The sequence below is a fragment of the Hypomesus nipponensis genome, chromosome 5 (assembly GCF_054491055.1).
Source record: "Hypomesus nipponensis isolate SF chromosome 5, ASM5449105v1, whole genome shotgun sequence".
NCBI classification, from domain to species: Eukaryota; Metazoa; Chordata; class Actinopteri; order Osmeriformes; family Osmeridae; genus Hypomesus; species Hypomesus nipponensis.
The window spans coordinates 5,311,031-5,328,733 of NC_140365.1; the positions used below are offsets into that span (position 1 = coordinate 5,311,031).

The window sequence follows — 17,703 nt, forward strand, 5'->3', positions numbered from 1 at the left end:
TGATAAGGATGCAGAAGGCCGAATATGGTAGCTAAATTACTACACTTAATCTTGAAACATACTATTTTATTTACCATTTATTTAAGTTTAGTATTTGTAGATGTATTCAGACGTTCTCTTAAGACTTATTTCTTATTCAATCAATCAAAAATAGACAAATTATGCTGGTGGCTAGCAAGTAGAGCTAGACAGCAGGTAGCCTACTGTAGCTGTCCAAGAGAATGGAACGAGGACACATCTGCAACATACTAACGCTAGCTAGCACTAACTAGCTAGCTAGCTTGCGTGTTTATGATTAGGCTAGTCATCTTACCTTACATCGTTTTCAACCCAGGTACACAGACTGAAGGAGTTTTTAGTGGTAAGGGTTAGCTTAAGCTGTTTAGAATATGTTAATCTTAAAAACGTGAGTCACACAACGAATGCGTGAGACTTGAGGCCAGTACTGTAGTGATGTTATAGGCTTATGAGGTCACATTGTTTTTTTACTAGGCTACCTGGTCGAATTGGTAGCCAGGCTTGATGTTAATCTATTTGCTTTCAATCCTCTCCTCACTCCTGCAATACCACAGAAAGCGAGGTAAGGCAAGTAGGGACAGTTGCATAGAATAAAGCTACTGTTTATCAAGGATTTCATGTTTGTCAATCAACAAGACTCCCACCATGAATTCCCTTCGTCTCCTCGGTCCAGTACTCCAACCTCTCCACAGATGAGTCATACAGTTTTCTGATGGAACTCCAAAAAAGCAGCACAATTGTGTTAGGAGAGCCGGAGACAACTTACATTACTTCCTCAGATAGCCAGGGTCCCCCCATTCGACCCAAAAGCCCCTGGGGTCGCCTCGACCCCTATGATTCCAGTGAGGTGATGCAACCATATTCAATGTTGAAAAGGAGTCTACTGGTAATGTAGCTTATTTTACCTACTAGATATGTCACATTCACAGCAGGACCTGGATAGGGAGTATGTGGGTTTTGCCACTCTGCCCAACCAAGTACACAGGAAGTCAGTGAAGAAAGGTTTTGAGTTCACCCTGATGGTGGCAGGTGAGGACAGATACAGGGACTCCTTTGTGCATTAACTACCCTAAGGATATATATTGTTTTGGTGTGTCATCTTCTTTGTCTGTTTCACTCTTCTCCCACTCTGAATCTGTCTTTCCATTCTTGTTCCTGTCTTTTCCCTCTTCTCGTAGGAGAATCTGGCCTGGGTAAATCCACTCTTATCAACAGTCTGTTCCTCACTGATCTGTACAAGGACAAGAACGTTCTTGAGGCCTCAGGTACTGAACTGCTTAGTATACTAACAACAAAGTTAGTACCTTGAAACACGGTTACAGAAAGAGAGAAAGATGGCCTAGGTGTAACAAAACTCGAAGGCCGCATCCTTTCTGAAGGATTTTCTTTTCCCCCAGAGAAGATGGTTCAGACTGTGTCTATCACTAAGAAGACTGTTCTAATTGAGGAGAAAGGAGTGAAGCTCAAACTCAACATTGTGGACACACCGGGGTTTGGGGATGCTCTGAACAGCTTACAATGGTATAGCCACATACTGTATAAGAGTTCTCTCTTCACTTCTCCTTCAGGCCTCCTAGATCTAGAGTGAGTAAGAATGTATATGTGTGTGTGTTCATGTTCGATGGGAAGCTGGACAGTGTTGTCCGACTACATTGACCATAAGTTTGAGCAGTACCGCTTGGATGAAATCGGTCTTAACCGCAAGAACACCCAGGACCACAGAGTCCACTGCTGCCTGTACTTCATCTCCCCCTATGGCCATGGGTAGGAGACTCACCTCGGACACACTCGCATGACAACATCATTCATAATAATCCTTAATACGATGTATGCTGAATCAAATGTGATTCTGTTTTTGATCCAGCCTGAAGCCTTTGGATGTGGAGTGCATGAGAGCTCTCCAAGACAAGGTCAACATTATCCCTGTGTTGGCCAAAGCAGACAGCCTCACTAGGGTGGAAATCACGCAGATGAAAGCCAGGGTTAGACTCTATTACCCTGCTGTCACTGACATCATATGAGCAAGTCGATTTAGGTTACCTGTCTCTTGATCTCTCTCTTTCCCCCTCCTCTCTCTTTCTTTTGTAGATTCTGAGTGAATTAGAGAAGTACAAAATTCAGATCTACCATTTTTCTGACTGCGACTCAGATGAAGATGAGGAATTCAAGCTACAGGAAATAGAGTTGAAGGTGAGAGCTGGCTTAAAGCCCTACAGCACCCAAACACAGTTGATATTCCTGAGCTATCTGAGGTTGGCAGATGACGATGATATTCTTGCTTCCCTCTCTCTCTCTTCCTCTCTCTTTCTCTCTGTCTCTCTCTCTGTCTCTCGTTCTCAGAACTCTGTTCCGTTTGCTGTGATAGGCAGTAATGCTGTGGTGGAGGGTAACGGCAGGAGGTTCAGGGCCCGTCTCTACCCCTGGGGAGTTGTGGAAGGTGCAGAGGAGGAGGACACCAACAAGTCAAAGTTATCCACATCATGTCATGATTCGACTGTTTTCAATGCTGATGATTTGTGTTGTGTTGGCAGTTGATAACCCTGTCCACAGTGACTTTGTGCACCTGAGGAACATGCTTGTGAGGACACACATGCAGGACCTGAAAGATGTGACCCAGGAAATACACTATGAAAACTACAGAGCCCAGTGGCTTTGTAAAAACGTTGACAATGTAAGCAGTCTCATAATTACGCTTAGATTTATCATAATAGACGACTACTATACATTTAAATGTTCAGTAGAAAGTAAACACAATGGGCATCTCCCAATTTCATAATTAGAATGTGTCCAATGTTTTGTTAATTTCTTAGGATTCTGACAAACCTGAACTGTTTGTCTTGGAAACTGATGGGAACAACACGATCACAGCAGCTGTAAACTAATAATAAAATGATATGAAATGAATGCTTGAATTCAGACACAGCATTCCAATTTAAATTTGTAATTGTTTTATAATTTCAAATTTCGATAAGCTCTGGATAACACAAAGATCAGGTAATGTAGTTTATATACCATTAGGTGTGCTTGACTTTATGCAGGCTGCAGCCGGCTGCCCTTAAGCTGAGAATGCAATTGGCTTTTTCAGTCAGCTGGGCTGCAGGCGACGCCGGCGCTGCATGAAGTCGAACATACCTAATGTCTGGAAGTACGTCCTTACCTGTCCCTGACGCAATCCAATTCCGAATGTTGTGGTATACGTCACGGCAAGTTCCACTGTCCGCTGAAGGTGGTGCTGAAACGAAGCCTATATATATGCCAGTGTTTCTTGTCAAAATATACATTGCATTTTCAAGACCAAACGTGCGACGTAGTTTTTACATTTTGGACGAAATTAATTTGGAACAAGGGAACTTTAATCAACGGAGCGCTTTGGACTGATACGGAATTCCCCTTGTTCGTGTCCGATGACCACCTAACTGTCAACCCAACATGGAACACATGTCATCACCCGTTAGGTTTCGAAGCAGTTGCAAAAAAGGTAACACCATCTTTTGACTTGTTTTGTAGTTAAGCATTCCATTAAAGAGACTATGAAACTTTCTGATTGTGATCAAAGTGATTGGGTAGGCTACTCTTGCTTATGCCCCAATATAAAGATTAAGTAGCCTATCATTGTATTGTAGGGTATACATACCAGTAATATTGACGTGACGTAAGGAATCATCAGCCACATTTGTTTGATGTTTAAGTGAATATAAAATATAGCCTACTAGTAAAAACGATGAATGGGTAGAACTAAAATGTATTCAATGTCTACTCCTACCCTCACTGCCTACTGCTGCGGTAACCTATCTACATCTACCAGAACATGAGGTAGGACCTTTGGTGAAACAGATAATAGTAGTAGTAGTAGAATAGTCTGTTGTACAATTAGCCTACTGTATACATATACTCAACTATGTGTGCAAGAACAAGACAAATCTTCTACCCCCACCCTATTACTGGAGATCAGAGTATTAGAGGTTGAGTTAAGCCTACTACAAAGGGTTGTGGGTAATGAAAGCTGACAGGTAGGCCACAGGACCTGTTGTTGACTCGACCTGTATTGTCGGTAGCTGTTGCTCGTTCTCATCGAGTCTGGGCATGGCACTCCACCCAAAACAGGCAAGACATGCATGATAATGATTACCATGGAGGATTATGGGCCATGTAGGGGGGGTTACTGGCTTTGCTTGAAGAGCACTGGGAATATTGACCACCATCACTTCTTATAGACAGACCTGTTCATGTTGTGTAAAGTTACTCAGTATGTAAGTTTCCAGTTTCTGTGTGTGTTTAAGTTAATATATTTACAGCATAGATATGTGTCCAGTTGCGTTTGAATCAATTCGTTTTATAGTTAATCCCTCCAATGTCATAGAAATAGTCTGACAGAACAGTAAAAAGCCTTCCAGAGCAAGAACAGCCTCATTTTCGGCCTAACATTGAGCTCCACACTTTCCAGTTTCCAGACAGTTGATGAGGTAGCATGGTGTCTGATAGCATGGTGTCTGATAGCACAGTCACCCTGCCTGCCTCTAACCTGCTTATCGAGCTGGATCCATGTCACTGTAATGATTTAATTCAATCATAGATAGAAAAATGATGTATAAAGACAGGGTGGATCTATATTTCCTAAATATCTTGGTTTTATCATTGAGATGCTTACCACACACACAAAAAGTAGAGATCAGTGCAATTGAAGGGTCTTTTACAATTTGAGAAATGTTTTACTTTATACTGACACGAAACATATTTTCAGCACACACCACCCAGATACAAGACTAAATACTTTCCACCCGTGAGAAAAGTGAGTGAAATGATTAGGGCCCAGTCCTCTTCTTCCTTCATCCCAGTACCTCTCCCTCCTGTCTCAGTTGGCCAGTCTGTCCATCGAGGACCCAGAGGATGCAGAGCTGGCCTACACCATGAAGGACCTTCCCCCTCCCTCTGGGGAAAAACACCCTGGCCGTCACACACCCGTCATTGACCGTGAACCAGAGGCCACAGGGATGGGGCCCGATCTACTCCCCTACACCCAGAGGACATCGCCTTTGCCTCGGCCCACCCCGTGCAACCCTTCTGGAACCCCAGTCACCCCTCCGCGGCCCAGTCGTGTCCCCTTGGAAACAGAGTTCCAGCCCGTGCAGCTACGGGGGCACCAGCTGGCCTCTGTGGGCTCCTTGGACTACCCCCAGAGCCCCTCGCGACCACGCAGCCCCTGGAGCCGCTTTGACCCCTATGACTCTGCAGAGGTGGGCAGTAGAGAGACTGGAGATAGGATGGATTCATGTGGTTTTGGTGTTTTGCTGTTTTGCTTATTTTCTGTGGTGCAGGACCAGGACAAGGAGTATGTGGGTTTTGCCACTCTGCCAAACCAGGTACACAGGAAGTCAGTGAAGAAAGGCTTTGCCTTCACTCTCATGGTTGCAGGTGAGTGAGTGATCCAAGTCCCAGGAGCTTCATGCAACATGTTGTTTCATGCAACATGTTATTTTACCATTGGATTCCACCATGACACGTACTACAGTTGGTTTTAGTTCATGTATTTGATAACAGAATAGTTTCAGACCACTTTCTCCCTCCCATCTTATTACTAGGAGAGTCTGGTCTGGGTAAATCCACGCTGGTCAACAGTCTGTTCATTACAGACCTCTACAAGGATAGGAAGGTGCTGAATGCAGAAGGTAAAATACCAACCTTGCCAGTCTATAGGTGGCATCAAAAATAACTTTGAACTCATCAGACCTAACAGATCTTCTAGAATCTTTACCTACTGTACATGTGTGTGTGCAGAGCGGATCACTCAGACAGTGGACATCGTCAAGCACAGCATGGGTATTGAAGAGAAGGGGGTGAAACTCAGACTCACCATTGTAGACACCCCAGGTTACGGAGATGCTGTGAACAACAACGAGAGGTACAGTGAATGCCTAGCATCTGAGGATGCCATCCTCAGCTTCATCTTTACAATGGTTGTAGTTTTCTTCGTGTGACCCATTCAATCTTCTATGTAGCTGGAAGGAAATAGAAGACTACATAGACCAACAGTTTGAGCAGTACTTCAGAGACGAGAGCGGCTTGAACAGGAAGAACATTCAGGACAACAGAGTCCACTGCTGCCTGTACTTCATCTCTCCCTTTGGCCACGGGTAGGAGGGCGCACAATCACGCCACACCCCACGCTGTCAGCACACGCTCAGATCACTGGCGTTGGAGAACGTCCTCTGTCTCATAGCATTCCTGTCTGCTGCCTCACAGACTCAGGCCTCTGGATGTGGAGTGTATGAGGGCCCTGCATGAGAAGGTCAACATCGTCCCCATTCTGGCTAAAGCAGATAGTCTGACACCAGCAGAGGTCCACAAGAAGAAGATGAAGGTACAGGAACGAGGAACCAGGAACGTTCCTACATGTGATGTTCCATGCTGGGACTGCGATATACTGTATGCGGTCTTAATCTTCTTGATCTATGCATTGTTAGGATTGCTTATTCTTTGTGTGTGTATGTGTGTGTGTGCACAGATCCGAGAGGAGATTGAACACTTTGGGATTAATATCTACCAGTTCCCAGAGTGTGACTCTGATGAGGACGAGGACTTCAAACAGCAGGACCAGCTGCTCAAGGTGAGACCTGGATCTGTCTGTTTAGATGACTCTGGTTTATACTAAACATCTCCCTCTTTTCGTATGTTTCTCACTTTGTGTCTCTCTTTCTGTCTCGTTCTCTGCAGGACAGTATTCCGTTCGCAGTAATAGGCAGTAACCTGCAGGTGGAGAGTAAAGGCCGAAAGTTCAGAGGTCGTCTCTATCCCTGGGGAGTGGTAGATGGTACGACAAAGGACCAGCTGTCCTAGAATCAGGGTTGGAGAGTTGGTGTGCGAGACCTCCTCCAGTAACACTGTGAACTAACATCGCTGCGTTGCTGTGTTGCCAGTGGAGAACCCAGCTCACTCCGACTTCCTGATGCTGAGGAACATGCTGGTGAGGACACACATGCAGGACCTGAAGGACGTGACACGGGAGACGCATTACGAGAACTACAGAGCCCAGTGCATCCAGAACATGACCCGCATGGTGGTCCTGGAGAGGAAGCGCAGGTGTGGACGGACACTCTCTCCGACACTCACACACTCGTGTTCAGACGGACAGGAGTACATAAGGACACTCTGAGACATCTGATGTGTGTGGTGTCATGTACCTGAAAGAGGTTCTGTTTTTTGTTTTTTTAAATGTGTATTTCCTGGTTGTGTTTCTGGCAGTCTGCGGGACAGGATTCAGAGAGAGAGCGCGGTTGACTTCCCCCTTCCTCTGGTTCCTGTTGACAGTGAGACTGAGAAGCTCATCCTGGAGAAAGATGAAGAGGTAAGACATGTACACACAATGTACCATGTCACACACTAACACTATGCTGTGGTCCTACATGTACAATATATACAGTACATGTCAGTACCATATCAAATCATAGCCAGTTCCACGTAGCTTCGGAAAATGTGCCGTACCTTTGCCTTTACCTTCTCCCTGTCCCTCTTCCCCAAGTTGAGGAGGATGCAGGAGGTGCTGGAGAGGATTCAGGAGCAGATGAAGCACGGGCAGAGAGAAGGCTCCTGATTTACCCAGGATTCCCTGAGCTTCTCCTCAGCCCCAGAGGCCCCAGGCATCTACATGACGCTTTCCTTGTCCCCCCACATCACCCCCAATGCTCCTTCCTTTGTTTCACCAGAATAGTTGAAGACCCCAGAAGGTCATTACTCTCCACGGACACTTGGTTCTCCCTCCTCTGGGACCGTAGCACCTCAGCTGGCATGCAATAAAGACATGATCTGTACCTGCTGTACTCACTGGTCCTAATGGGATGGCAGCGTATTCTAGCCTCCATCAACTTGGAGGACAGCACTGTTCGCTCTTTTGGGCTTCTAAAAAGAGAGGGGTGAGGAGACCAAAGTGAACACGGCCAATGTTGTAAATGTAATAAGATTTATTAAGAATCTTCATAGTTATTTCATCAGCATAATTTTTCTCATTAGTATTCTTTTTTTCCATTATTGTTGTTATTTTAAACATAGTGGACAGTTAGATCTAAAAGGCAGCCCAAAATGTACAGGCGATATATAACTTAAACTTTCTCCATAGGGAAAACATCTGTTTTTATATTCATATATAATATCAATGTAGCAATGAGGTCCATAATCCCACCCACACCATACAATATTGTACATGGTCCCAGAAATAAAGAAACTTACAAAAAAAATCAACATTGAAACAGAAACTAAACAGCAATCTACATGCAAAAACAGGCATGGGTAAAATGTTAAAATACATAGAGATAAATGCTAACGCGTGCATACAATCACACATATACAAAATTTCATACATACTGTACATACATAAGCATATTGGAAAACTGAACTAAATCAGACATTATGGTGTCAAAGAGAAAAGAGACATTCTCTTTCCATCCCTACATCCAGCTCTTTACACAGAGAGAAACTCGACACAACTTTCAAATTCACTGTGGGCATGTGTGTGTATGTGTGTGTGATAGCAAGGTTGTCACAGTGTTCAGGAAGCACAGTATACAACACATGACATTACCCACAAAGATTCACACCGCATCTCACTTGCGTGAAACTGCCCAATTCACTCATACATCCTCTCCAACATGCACAGGGGCAAATATGGAACCAGAACCATGCCCCTTGGTAGGTACAGTGGGTTTAATCATAGTGTGTAATAAAATGTAAACAAAAAATCATACTGAATATATTAACATACCCACACAACACAAAAAAAGAAAATGAAAAAAAGGACCATAAAACATTGTCTACATACTTACTGAAACAGACAGTGACAAACACAGATGTAGATACATATAGGCTGGAAAAAGGGCTGTTGTAACACACACACACACACACACAGCTGGGAAGGTCTGAACCCTAGCCCCCACCCCGTGCTGATCGTAGGCGTACGTACTGCTGCCAACATGAGGTCAGGAAGAGGCAGCAGAGGGGGCTGTTGGGCTGGAGTAGAAAGAACCTCCCTGCTGTCTCTGACGGCATGGATGCATCTCGTCGGTTTAAAGCTGCTTCGTCTCCCCCTCCGCTTCTCTGTCCAGCACTGTCAGAACGGCACAGACGACCAGAACAGGATAGGGGTGTGGCATCTGGAGACAATCGAGATGCTGGTTCAGTCAGTCACCCAGCAGCCCAGCGACGTCACACCCCCTTTAAGACACCGCCCACATGTGTGTCTGTCCCCTCTGAATGACATCATTTGACAAGGTGAACATGAACCTACTTCAGGAACTACTGCGAGGGTTTCCTTCTTAAATGACTTGATTTCTGGTCATGTTTTCCTCGAGGGGCTGCTGGAGCCCCTGGAGCCTGAGTGAGACTGGGCTGAGTGAGACTGGGCTGAGTGAGACTGGCCTGAGTGAGACTGGGCTGAGTGAGACTGGGCTGAGTGAGACTGGGCTGAGTGAGACTGGGCTGAGTGAGACTGGGCTGAGTGAGACTGGGCTGAGTGAGACTGGGCTGAGTGAGACTGGGCTGAGTGAGACTGGGGAGACGACTGGAAGGAGGGAGACAGGGTGGGAAGGAGAGAGAGAATTCTAATCTCCCAGTCCAAGGGGAACAGACCGAGAGCAGTGGGCCTTTCACGGTGCTTGCCACGACGTCCATCGCTATTCTTGCGTGTGTGTGTGTTTGTGTGTGTGTCCCCCGGAACAGCTCCTACCTTTGTTCACTAGTTAATCTGAAGAGTATCGTACTGACTGCAGATTAGTCTATGTCACCAGTACGTCTGTCAGGAATGTTCTGGTGTTGTTCAAAACCCTGTAGGAGTCTGACTCATCGTGTTGTAGTTTAGGCTCTATCGGCCGTTGATCCTCTCCTTCAAGCCAGTTTGAGCGTGCTCACAGGGAATGGCGGAACAGTCACCATGGTCACAGGGTTAAGGACGGTGGCCTGTCCAACTAGTTGGTGGTGGGGGGTAAGGACAGCGGTGGGCTTCCCCAAGGATGGGCTCCCCTGGCCGGGCATGGTGGCACCCTTGACCTGGCCTCCGTTAGCGTTAGCATGGGGGTTAGCCTGGACGTGGGTGAAAGTGTGGGTTATGTGGCCCACCACAGTTGGCTGGGACACAGACACGCCCTGGGGGTAGAGGTGGGAGGGTATGTGAGCTACAGGGTGGACAGTGATGTGTCCAATGGGCTGGGCAGTCATTGGCTGGTGAGCCGCAACAGTGGCTGCCATTGGTTGAGGGGTGGAGGAAGGGGGGCCAGGAGAAGGGGCGATGTGTGTCAGATGCTTGGCTGGGAGGACATGATTGACAGCCTGGATGACTGATGGGTGGGAAACAGCGGCATGGGCGATGACAGTGGGCTGTACTTGAATGGATGGAGGCAGGAGGGGGTGAGTGGCCGGTGCCGGGGCGATGGCCTGAGGGGGGTGGCCGGCCGAGAGGGGCGAGCTGGTCAGGACACCCGAGAGGGGGAGGGCTGTGTGCTGGATCGACAGGTGAGAAGTGAGGAGTGGTTGGGTCTGCAGGATGGGCGGAGGCAGCTTGCGCAACGAGGAGGGCGGAGGAGGAGACACATCCTCATCAATGTCCTGGTCAAAGATCTCTTCCCCTTCTGAAAACAAGAGAACAAACATTACGACTTTGTTGGCAAATGTCGTTATATTTTCCCCCGACGCGGCGCGGGGGCGTCTGCGAGTGTCTCCATAGCTGTACCTGAGGCCGTGGACGTGGACGCCTGGTCCTCCTCTGGCTGGACAGTCTGTCGGAGAACCCGGTCTATCTCCAGGACGTCCATGCACTGACCGAGCTCGTTCTTCAGCTCCGCCAGTCTCTGCTGCGTGGCGATCTTCTCTCGCGCCAGGCGCTCCATCTCATGCTCGTACTCTTTCTCCTTGCGCTTTAGAGTCTGAAGTAGACACACACACACACACACACACACACACTGGGTCAATAAGGTAAGGTCCAATGATAGTTCTTCCCCCATTCGCAACCGTATTAATCCAAACATTAATGACAATTCATACATTTCACTGTCACCCCAGCTAGGCCCCTTTCCATTTCCTGGAAGTTATTACTGTGACAGAAGGGGGTTGGCTCTGAGAAGGGGTAAACATTCCACGGTCTCCCTTTTTCCTTAATCACGTCAGTCCAAATATGTCCGACGCTAATCAGCGTGCGCTCATCAGAGCGTGGGTGGGATTAGAGGTAAAAACCCTTCCCTCTAACCCCTCGCCTTGTCAGGAAGGGCGTATTTCATGACTGGGAGACTGCGTCATCGCTCGATCACCGTTATAAAACCCCATACTACACAGGGAGTGAAAGAGTAAAGTCTACCGAACAAGATCAACAAAGAGAGCAGAGAGCGGGAGAGGCAGAGATAGTGAGCAGTAGGGATACACACAAATGGCTCCCTGACCCAGTTTCTCTGTAGGTCATCTGACTGAGGAACACCAAAACAGGCAGAGGGGACGGGTGGCTAAGAACATTAACACAGATTAGCGCAGCCAGGAGGGGAGGGCGAAACGAAGGGCTAGCATGGAGGAGGAGCGGGTGGGCCCCACGGAAGGAAACGAGAAGGAAAACAGGATAAAGGGGATGTGAGAATCGGGATGTACTGGATGGGCGGGCGGATGAATGGAGAGGGGAGAGGTGCGAGACAGGTGCTGTGACAGCGGGGGAGAGCGGCGACATATGGGGACCGCATGGTTCAGAACACTCGGTTCAGTACGCAAAGCTTAGTTTCCTCTCCTCAGCCAAATGGTGGAAAGTCCACGTGCAAGGCAAGGTAACCTGCTCTCTCATCCAAACTACCTCTACTACAGCCTCTGGGCTTCTGGTTGATTGTGTGCATCTGAAGGTCCTATTTCTATATGTTAGTTTGATGAGGTATGCCTGTCTATCTGTCTGCCTGCCTGCTTGTTCCAATGCCTGCATGTCTAAAGCATGCATAGTGACAAGGATTAATCAGTAGGATCGTGGCACATCCAGATACAGGTGGGATCATCTGCTTAAGAAGCCCGGCCTTTTAACACCTTTAGATACATTCTGAGCTCCTAGCCGGACCAGAGCCTGGAGCTGGAGTGACACCCTGTTATTATCATCAGGTATCAACCTCGGTCTCAAGCACACCGTTACACCACCGGTCCCATGACATGTCACCACGGAAACAGCTGCCACCCATTGCCGTTTCCTTGGTAACAACATCCGCTAGGATTTGGATGCGTGAGCAGCGGAGTGTAGCTCAGCATAAGGAGGGATGTAATTGGGTGATGCATGGGGAACGATAACTTATTAGGAGTGATGTGATTGGGTGTTTTCCAGTCTGGCGCTTGGCTCGCTATTCATTATTTCCCTACACTTCTTCTTCCCTCCCCCACTTCGGATGGTTTCCTAGAAACCTCCTCGCTTCTCTCCTCCCCCACTGCTCCGCACGATCACAGCCGCGTTATTGACACAAGTGGAATGTCTGGTTCCAGCTGACGTCACCCCCCCACCTCTGCAATCTGCACATTTACAAGCCATTCACCTTCAGAAGCAGCAACAGTGGCAGTGTTCTCTTCATTTAAGGTTTCATCTGCTTAAATACTCTGCTTAGGTATGCAAGGGGCTACTGATAGCAAAGATCCCACAACACAGCGCGCGCACACACACCTGCAGTGTGTCTCTATGGTTACCAAGAGCTCTAAAGGCCAAACAGGGAGCATAGTACAGGACATAAGGGAGAGGGGAGGAGAGGGAGTGAGAGAAAGGAGGGGGGAAGGAGTGAGAGGAGCGAGAGAGGAGGAACAAGTGTACAAGAAGAGAAAGAAGCAGAGATCTATGGAGGAAAAGAAGGAGGGAAGGGAGAGACAGCGAAATACAGAGGGCAGAGCGACCAACGCTGCTCTGCATCGCTCCCTCGTCGCCGTGGAGACGGCGCCACTACAGGGTTCTTACCACTGAGCGTGTGCAGCTGCAACGGAGCGGAGCGTGCCCAGTCTGTTCCTCTGTCAAACTGCTGTGAGGGGGAGGGGCCTAGGACGTGCAGGGGTGGGGGCAGTGGGGGGGATGACATCTCCAGGCTCGCGCTAGCCATGTGCTCACAGCTCACGTGGCCCAAGGAGAGGCAGAGAGAAGAGGCGGAGGAGAACAGGCGAGCGGAGCAAGATGAAAAGCGTTTTCGTTTTTTCTCTTTGCGCTTTGTGTGTGGGAAGAGAAGCCAGTGGAAGGGCAACGTTTACTAACGGTTTGGCCTTGAAGGATCAGGTCACTGCTATCTATCTGGACTCACTAGAAGAAAATGGGCAACATCCAAGGATCAGTGGTTTCACAAATAAAAGCCAGTACGACCAATAACCTTTAAGCTCATGCACTGCATACTGTAACTTTCCAGCGATCCACAGACCAGTTATATTCACTTGACAGGTCCAGCACAGACCCGTGTTCTGTTTGTCCGTTACTGTCACATGAGCTAACTCCCTTTCACACAGACACGCCAACAACATCAAACACACCTGTATGTAGCGCAGAGCACTGCGGAGAACACTGAGGTTCGACGTCTTCTTCTCGTCCACGTTAGGAACGTTCTTCTTCAGCGTCTCAAAACACTCCTTCAGATGAGCTCGTCTGGGAGAGGAGAGAAGAGGTTTGCAGTTTAGCCTTCCCTCATGCTGGCTAGACCCCATTCACCCAGAATGCATGGGAATGTTGCGTTTTGCTGACCTGTTCTTCTCCAGCTTATTGTGCACCTCTCTTGTTCCCGCTCTGAAGAATAGATATAAGCTGATGAGAAAATGCTGTTGCTCAGTGTCTTTCCAATATACACACAGGCACACAGAAACACACCAACAGAGACAGACAGACAGACAGACAGACAGACACAGACAGACAGACAGAGGCACTCACCCCCCTGGTCGTCTCTTCCCATCCAGCCCTCTCATGTCATCCATGACCATTCCATTGGTACGAGGTTGAGGAGTGGGCGGGCCTTGCTGGGGAAGCAGAGCATGCTGGGAGCTGGCCGTACTGGTGGTGATGATAGTGGTGGGGTAAGGAATCTGGACCTGAGGCTGAGGTTGGCTGGGAGTAACACCTGTCAGCGGCGTCAGCGAATTAGGCTCGACCTTCATCTGGGTGGCGCACATCAGGTGGCGTGTGATTGGATGCTGCTGAGTCGGGGAGGAGCCATTCTTGGTTGGCGGGGAGCCGTTCAGCGACGTTGCCACCGCGGCGGCGACGGGCGTGACCAGGGGAAGGGACGGGACAGAAGGCGCTCCTGTGACAATGGGGACCATGGGGAGGACTGAGATGGGGACTTGAGGTGGAGGGAGAGAGGGGGGGGGTGGAGGAGGAGGAGGGGCTGGGGAGATGTGCTGGTGCTGATGGTGCGACTCCTCCCCCCAGGGGGCATAATTGAACCTGATTGGCTGAGCAGAAGAAGTCACCACTTCCACTCTCCAGGGCTCAGGCTCTCTACTGTGAAGCTCCGCCTTCTCTCTTCTCTGCTCCTCCTCTGAAAAATGAGAAAGGGAGGAGGAAAGGAGGAGGAGGAGAGGGGAAGACCAGAAGAGGAATGGAAGAAATTATGAAAAAGAGATGTAGGAAGGAGAAAGGAGAGGATGACAGAAGAAAAGATTAAAAAAGGAGACATGTAAAAAATATTGATAAAGATTTCAAGCTACCTCTCGCACAACACAAAGGGAGGCTACACATACACGTCAATAGAAGCACTTCCTGGTTTCCAAGAAACATAAGCTACATATGCATAAGTGTACACACACACAGACACAGAGGGGTGACATTATCGTAAAGGGAGGCAGACTGGTGGGACGTGAGGATAGGACCTGTCTGGAACTCAGCCTCTGCTCTGACCGTGATGGGATACTGACTAGCATCAGCCTGTCTGATTGGATACTGACTAGAATCAGGCCCTCTGATGGGATACTGACTAGCATCAGCCTGTCTGATTGGATACTGACTAGCACCAGCCCCTCTGATGGGATACTGACTAGCACCAGCCCCTCTGATGGGATACTGCCTAGCATCAGCCCCTCTGCTCTGACTGTGCAGGGATCTTACTGCCGCAGCATGCAGGGGGCCTGCGCTCCGGCAGTATCAGTAGGTGGGTTGTTAGGGAGTCACTCACTCTGTCATCGAGACAGAACCATGACAACCCATGGCAACCGATCAGTAGACACCAAACGACATAGAGCTGTCCCACTCATCAAACACATCCCTATCTAGAGATATGGAATAAACGGCAGTGTGAGTACATTTGCAATAAATACCAACAGTCATTTTCTATTGATCTATCACAACATATGAACCATATTATAACACTTTCCAGAGATACAGCAACACACAGGTGTAAGGACCAGGGATTTATACACCTCTTTCACACATATCAACCCCCACATGTTTTGATGGGAATGTACTGTGGCTATGCAATAGAAACATTGTTTTAGGACTAGTGTAAGGTAGAGGCAATACATTTCAACGTTTAAAAGTTCGTAAATCCTCATAAATAATTGTATTACAATGAGACAAAGTCAGAAGCAAAAGCCACACAGTATGGTGTTTCTACCTCACTCATTAATATAATAAATACGCAATTTATCTTGCAGACACACACAAGCACCTACACACACTTTCAGTTTAGCCCACGATGCCTGAAAAATCACGCAGACGTAAATTACATAACTTCTGCATTGACGGAGGGAGGGGAAAGTAAAAAACGGGAAGGGGAGGCGGTTGCCCTACTTATTCTCCACTGTGACCCGCGCCAGTCAGTTGGCTTGACGGGAAGGGTGGGGGGCGTGCACGTGGTTGTTGAGGGCGGGTCCAAGGGCACGCGGTGAGTGTGTGTGGGGGGGTGTAGACAGACTGACACGTCACCCAGTAAGTGAAACAAAAAGCTCTAAGTGATGTCGCGGTGGAAAGAGAAAATCTAAATGTATTGCGGGAGAAACGGAAGATATCCAGTTAGAAATGCTTAGTGTATTTCAATATCACCTAACTTAAATTTAGCAAACTATGGGGGTTGACCCGCCCAAGTGTGTCATAGGATAGCTTTGCAATGTCAGGGCATTATGTAAAAAGCAAGCCTCATATTCTGCCACCGCCCTTCCAACCTGCGAGCACTACTCCTTACACACTATTCTACAACTCGGAAAGCCAGCCCATGTATTGACTACGTAACTGACAAGCCACGATTATTTAATGTAACTTTATAACGTAAATTGACCATGGAATGTACGTAATGTGCACTGTTGAAACAACGTATCCGCGTAGTCGCCAATGAATTCCGACTTGTAACACCGCATTGGGGATGCAGTGTCGGTACTTTTGTCACAAACATAAACCGTACAAAAAAAAGCATACAGCATGCGACTTGCCGCGATCTGTCAATGTAGACACACACGCACCCACAGACATACACGAACATAGTAGCAGCAGCAAGACATGGCTATATATAGAAAGGAATTAACCCGGAAACCGAGTTAGCAATGATCCTGTTCTCGCACTGGTAAAGATACAAATACATTACATGGGGGAATAAAGCGGAGGTGTTGTTTCGCAATTAACCTTTGCTTGTTGGTTGGGTTGTAATTAAGAATACGGAATAAAATCTAGTTTTTTTTTCTTCCTCTTTCCTAGCTGGGTGGGTCAGTTGGAATGCCACTCATAGTTTGTGTGGTCTCCCCAACATACGAAATATAGTTTTTGATTCATCAAATTAACGTTAAAAGGGGACCACTCTGTCACGACCTGGTTCTTCCCAGTTTATTGCAACTACCCCCGCCTTACCACGTGCAATCTGTTGTTGCTGGGCTTGCCATTCCAGATATCTGGCCGCCTCCAGAAGAGTATCGATGCTCATCTCGCTTGCCCCTTTCGGTAGCAGCCCGGTTGCCCGGGACAGAGGGAAAACGCACAAATAATCCCGGGAAGCAAGTACACGCTGTATAATTCACAAACGCGCTTGAGTGGTTCCTCTCTTTCTTTTCAAAATAACAAAAAAATTATGGGACAAATCGTAGTTAAATCCTCACATACGTAAAAGAGGGATTGCAACAAGATGGCGATGCGAGTACGGGAATACACAACAAGGCGCAATGGTATTCAATAAAAGACCCGCCCCCCACGCGCTAACCCGCCCTGTTACTACAACCTTGCCCAAAACACTGACTGGAATCATCTAGGATTAGGTTTTTATCGAGGTGTTCTCCTTGCTTGTGAAAGCTCAAAAAGTTGATTCACTATTAGCGTCCATCTTATTGTTACTACCCACAGCTAAGACACAAACTGTGCCCGGTGTTATTCGGCTACCGAAGGAAAGATCCGGTCCGTGTGTTCGATGCTGATCCGTTTTCCGGTTTCTTCTGCCGTCCCTGGACCGCAGCGCATTAAAGCATGTCGAACCAAACTGTCCAATGAGCGTTCAGAACAACAAGGCATGGTGCCTGTCCACATGGGCACCCGCTCGGCCTGAGCGCGGCTCATTTGCATGGCGAGAGCGTGACCAGCCACCCTGCTGTCTCGGGACCAGACCTGTCAATCAAACTGGTAAGCGGGAGTTGTTTGTCATAAACCACTGCAAACACGAACATATATTGTCTGTATCAATACGAAGACATTTATCTTTGAAAATATTGACACAATGCTTCTGTCTGTGGGCGTGCATGTGCTTGTGTGTGTGTGTTTGTTTG

At 47.8% G+C, this 17,703-nt stretch overlaps 3 protein-coding genes across 8 annotated transcripts; 2 read left to right on the plus strand and 1 right to left on the minus strand.

Moving 5' to 3' along the window:
• Positions 1 to 9: 9 nt before the first annotated feature.
• Positions 10 to 2,955, plus strand: LOC146288053 (septin-4-like). 4 transcript variants are annotated; one of them, XM_084697532.1, is made up of 10 exons: positions 692 to 865; positions 948 to 1,047; positions 1,197 to 1,283; positions 1,416 to 1,539; positions 1,648 to 1,782; positions 1,883 to 2,000; positions 2,107 to 2,208; positions 2,359 to 2,455; positions 2,550 to 2,689; positions 2,829 to 2,955. In XM_084697532.1, the coding sequence occupies exons 1-10, from the start codon at positions 731 to 733 to the stop codon at positions 2,898 to 2,900; spliced, it is 1,110 nt and encodes a 369-aa protein (XP_084553658.1). In that variant the 5' UTR covers positions 692 to 730; the 3' UTR covers positions 2,901 to 2,955. The 4 variants fall into 4 exon arrangements, with proteins under 4 accessions (XP_084553659.1, XP_084553658.1, XP_084553656.1 ...); XM_084697533.1 differs by lacking the exon at positions 692 to 865 and adding an exon at positions 10 to 27 and having other exon boundaries at positions 2,550 to 2,955; XM_084697530.1 differs by having other exon boundaries at positions 2,550 to 2,955.
• septin4a (septin 4a) lies at positions 2,873 to 7,979 on the plus strand. Of its 3 annotated transcripts, none has more exons than XM_084697528.1 (12): positions 2,873 to 3,012; positions 3,104 to 3,831; positions 4,875 to 5,430; positions 5,598 to 5,684; positions 5,794 to 5,917; positions 6,015 to 6,149; positions 6,259 to 6,376; positions 6,521 to 6,622; positions 6,730 to 6,826; positions 6,933 to 7,095; positions 7,258 to 7,360; positions 7,535 to 7,979. In XM_084697528.1, the coding sequence occupies exons 3-12, from the start codon at positions 4,926 to 4,928 to the stop codon at positions 7,604 to 7,606; spliced, it is 1,506 nt and encodes a 501-aa protein (XP_084553654.1). In that variant the 5' UTR covers positions 2,873 to 3,012; positions 3,104 to 3,831; positions 4,875 to 4,925; the 3' UTR covers positions 7,607 to 7,979. The 3 variants fall into 3 exon arrangements, with proteins under 3 accessions (XP_084553654.1, XP_084553655.1, XP_084553653.1); XM_084697529.1 differs by lacking the exon at positions 2,873 to 3,012 and having other exon boundaries at positions 3,096 to 3,831; positions 4,875 to 5,252; positions 5,334 to 5,430; XM_084697527.1 differs by lacking the exon at positions 2,873 to 3,012 and having other exon boundaries at positions 3,096 to 3,831.
• Positions 7,956 to 17,171, minus strand: mntb (MAX network transcriptional repressor b). Its single transcript, XM_084697526.1, has 6 exons — positions 16,802 to 17,171; positions 13,901 to 14,507; positions 13,718 to 13,759; positions 13,510 to 13,621; positions 10,730 to 10,922; positions 7,956 to 10,628 (listed from the first exon to the last, which is right to left on the minus strand). The coding sequence occupies exons 1-6, from the start codon at positions 16,872 to 16,874 to the stop codon at positions 9,889 to 9,891; spliced, it is 1,767 nt and encodes a 588-aa protein (XP_084553652.1). The 5' UTR covers positions 16,875 to 17,171; the 3' UTR covers positions 7,956 to 9,888.
• Positions 17,172 to 17,703: the final 532 nt, after the last annotated feature.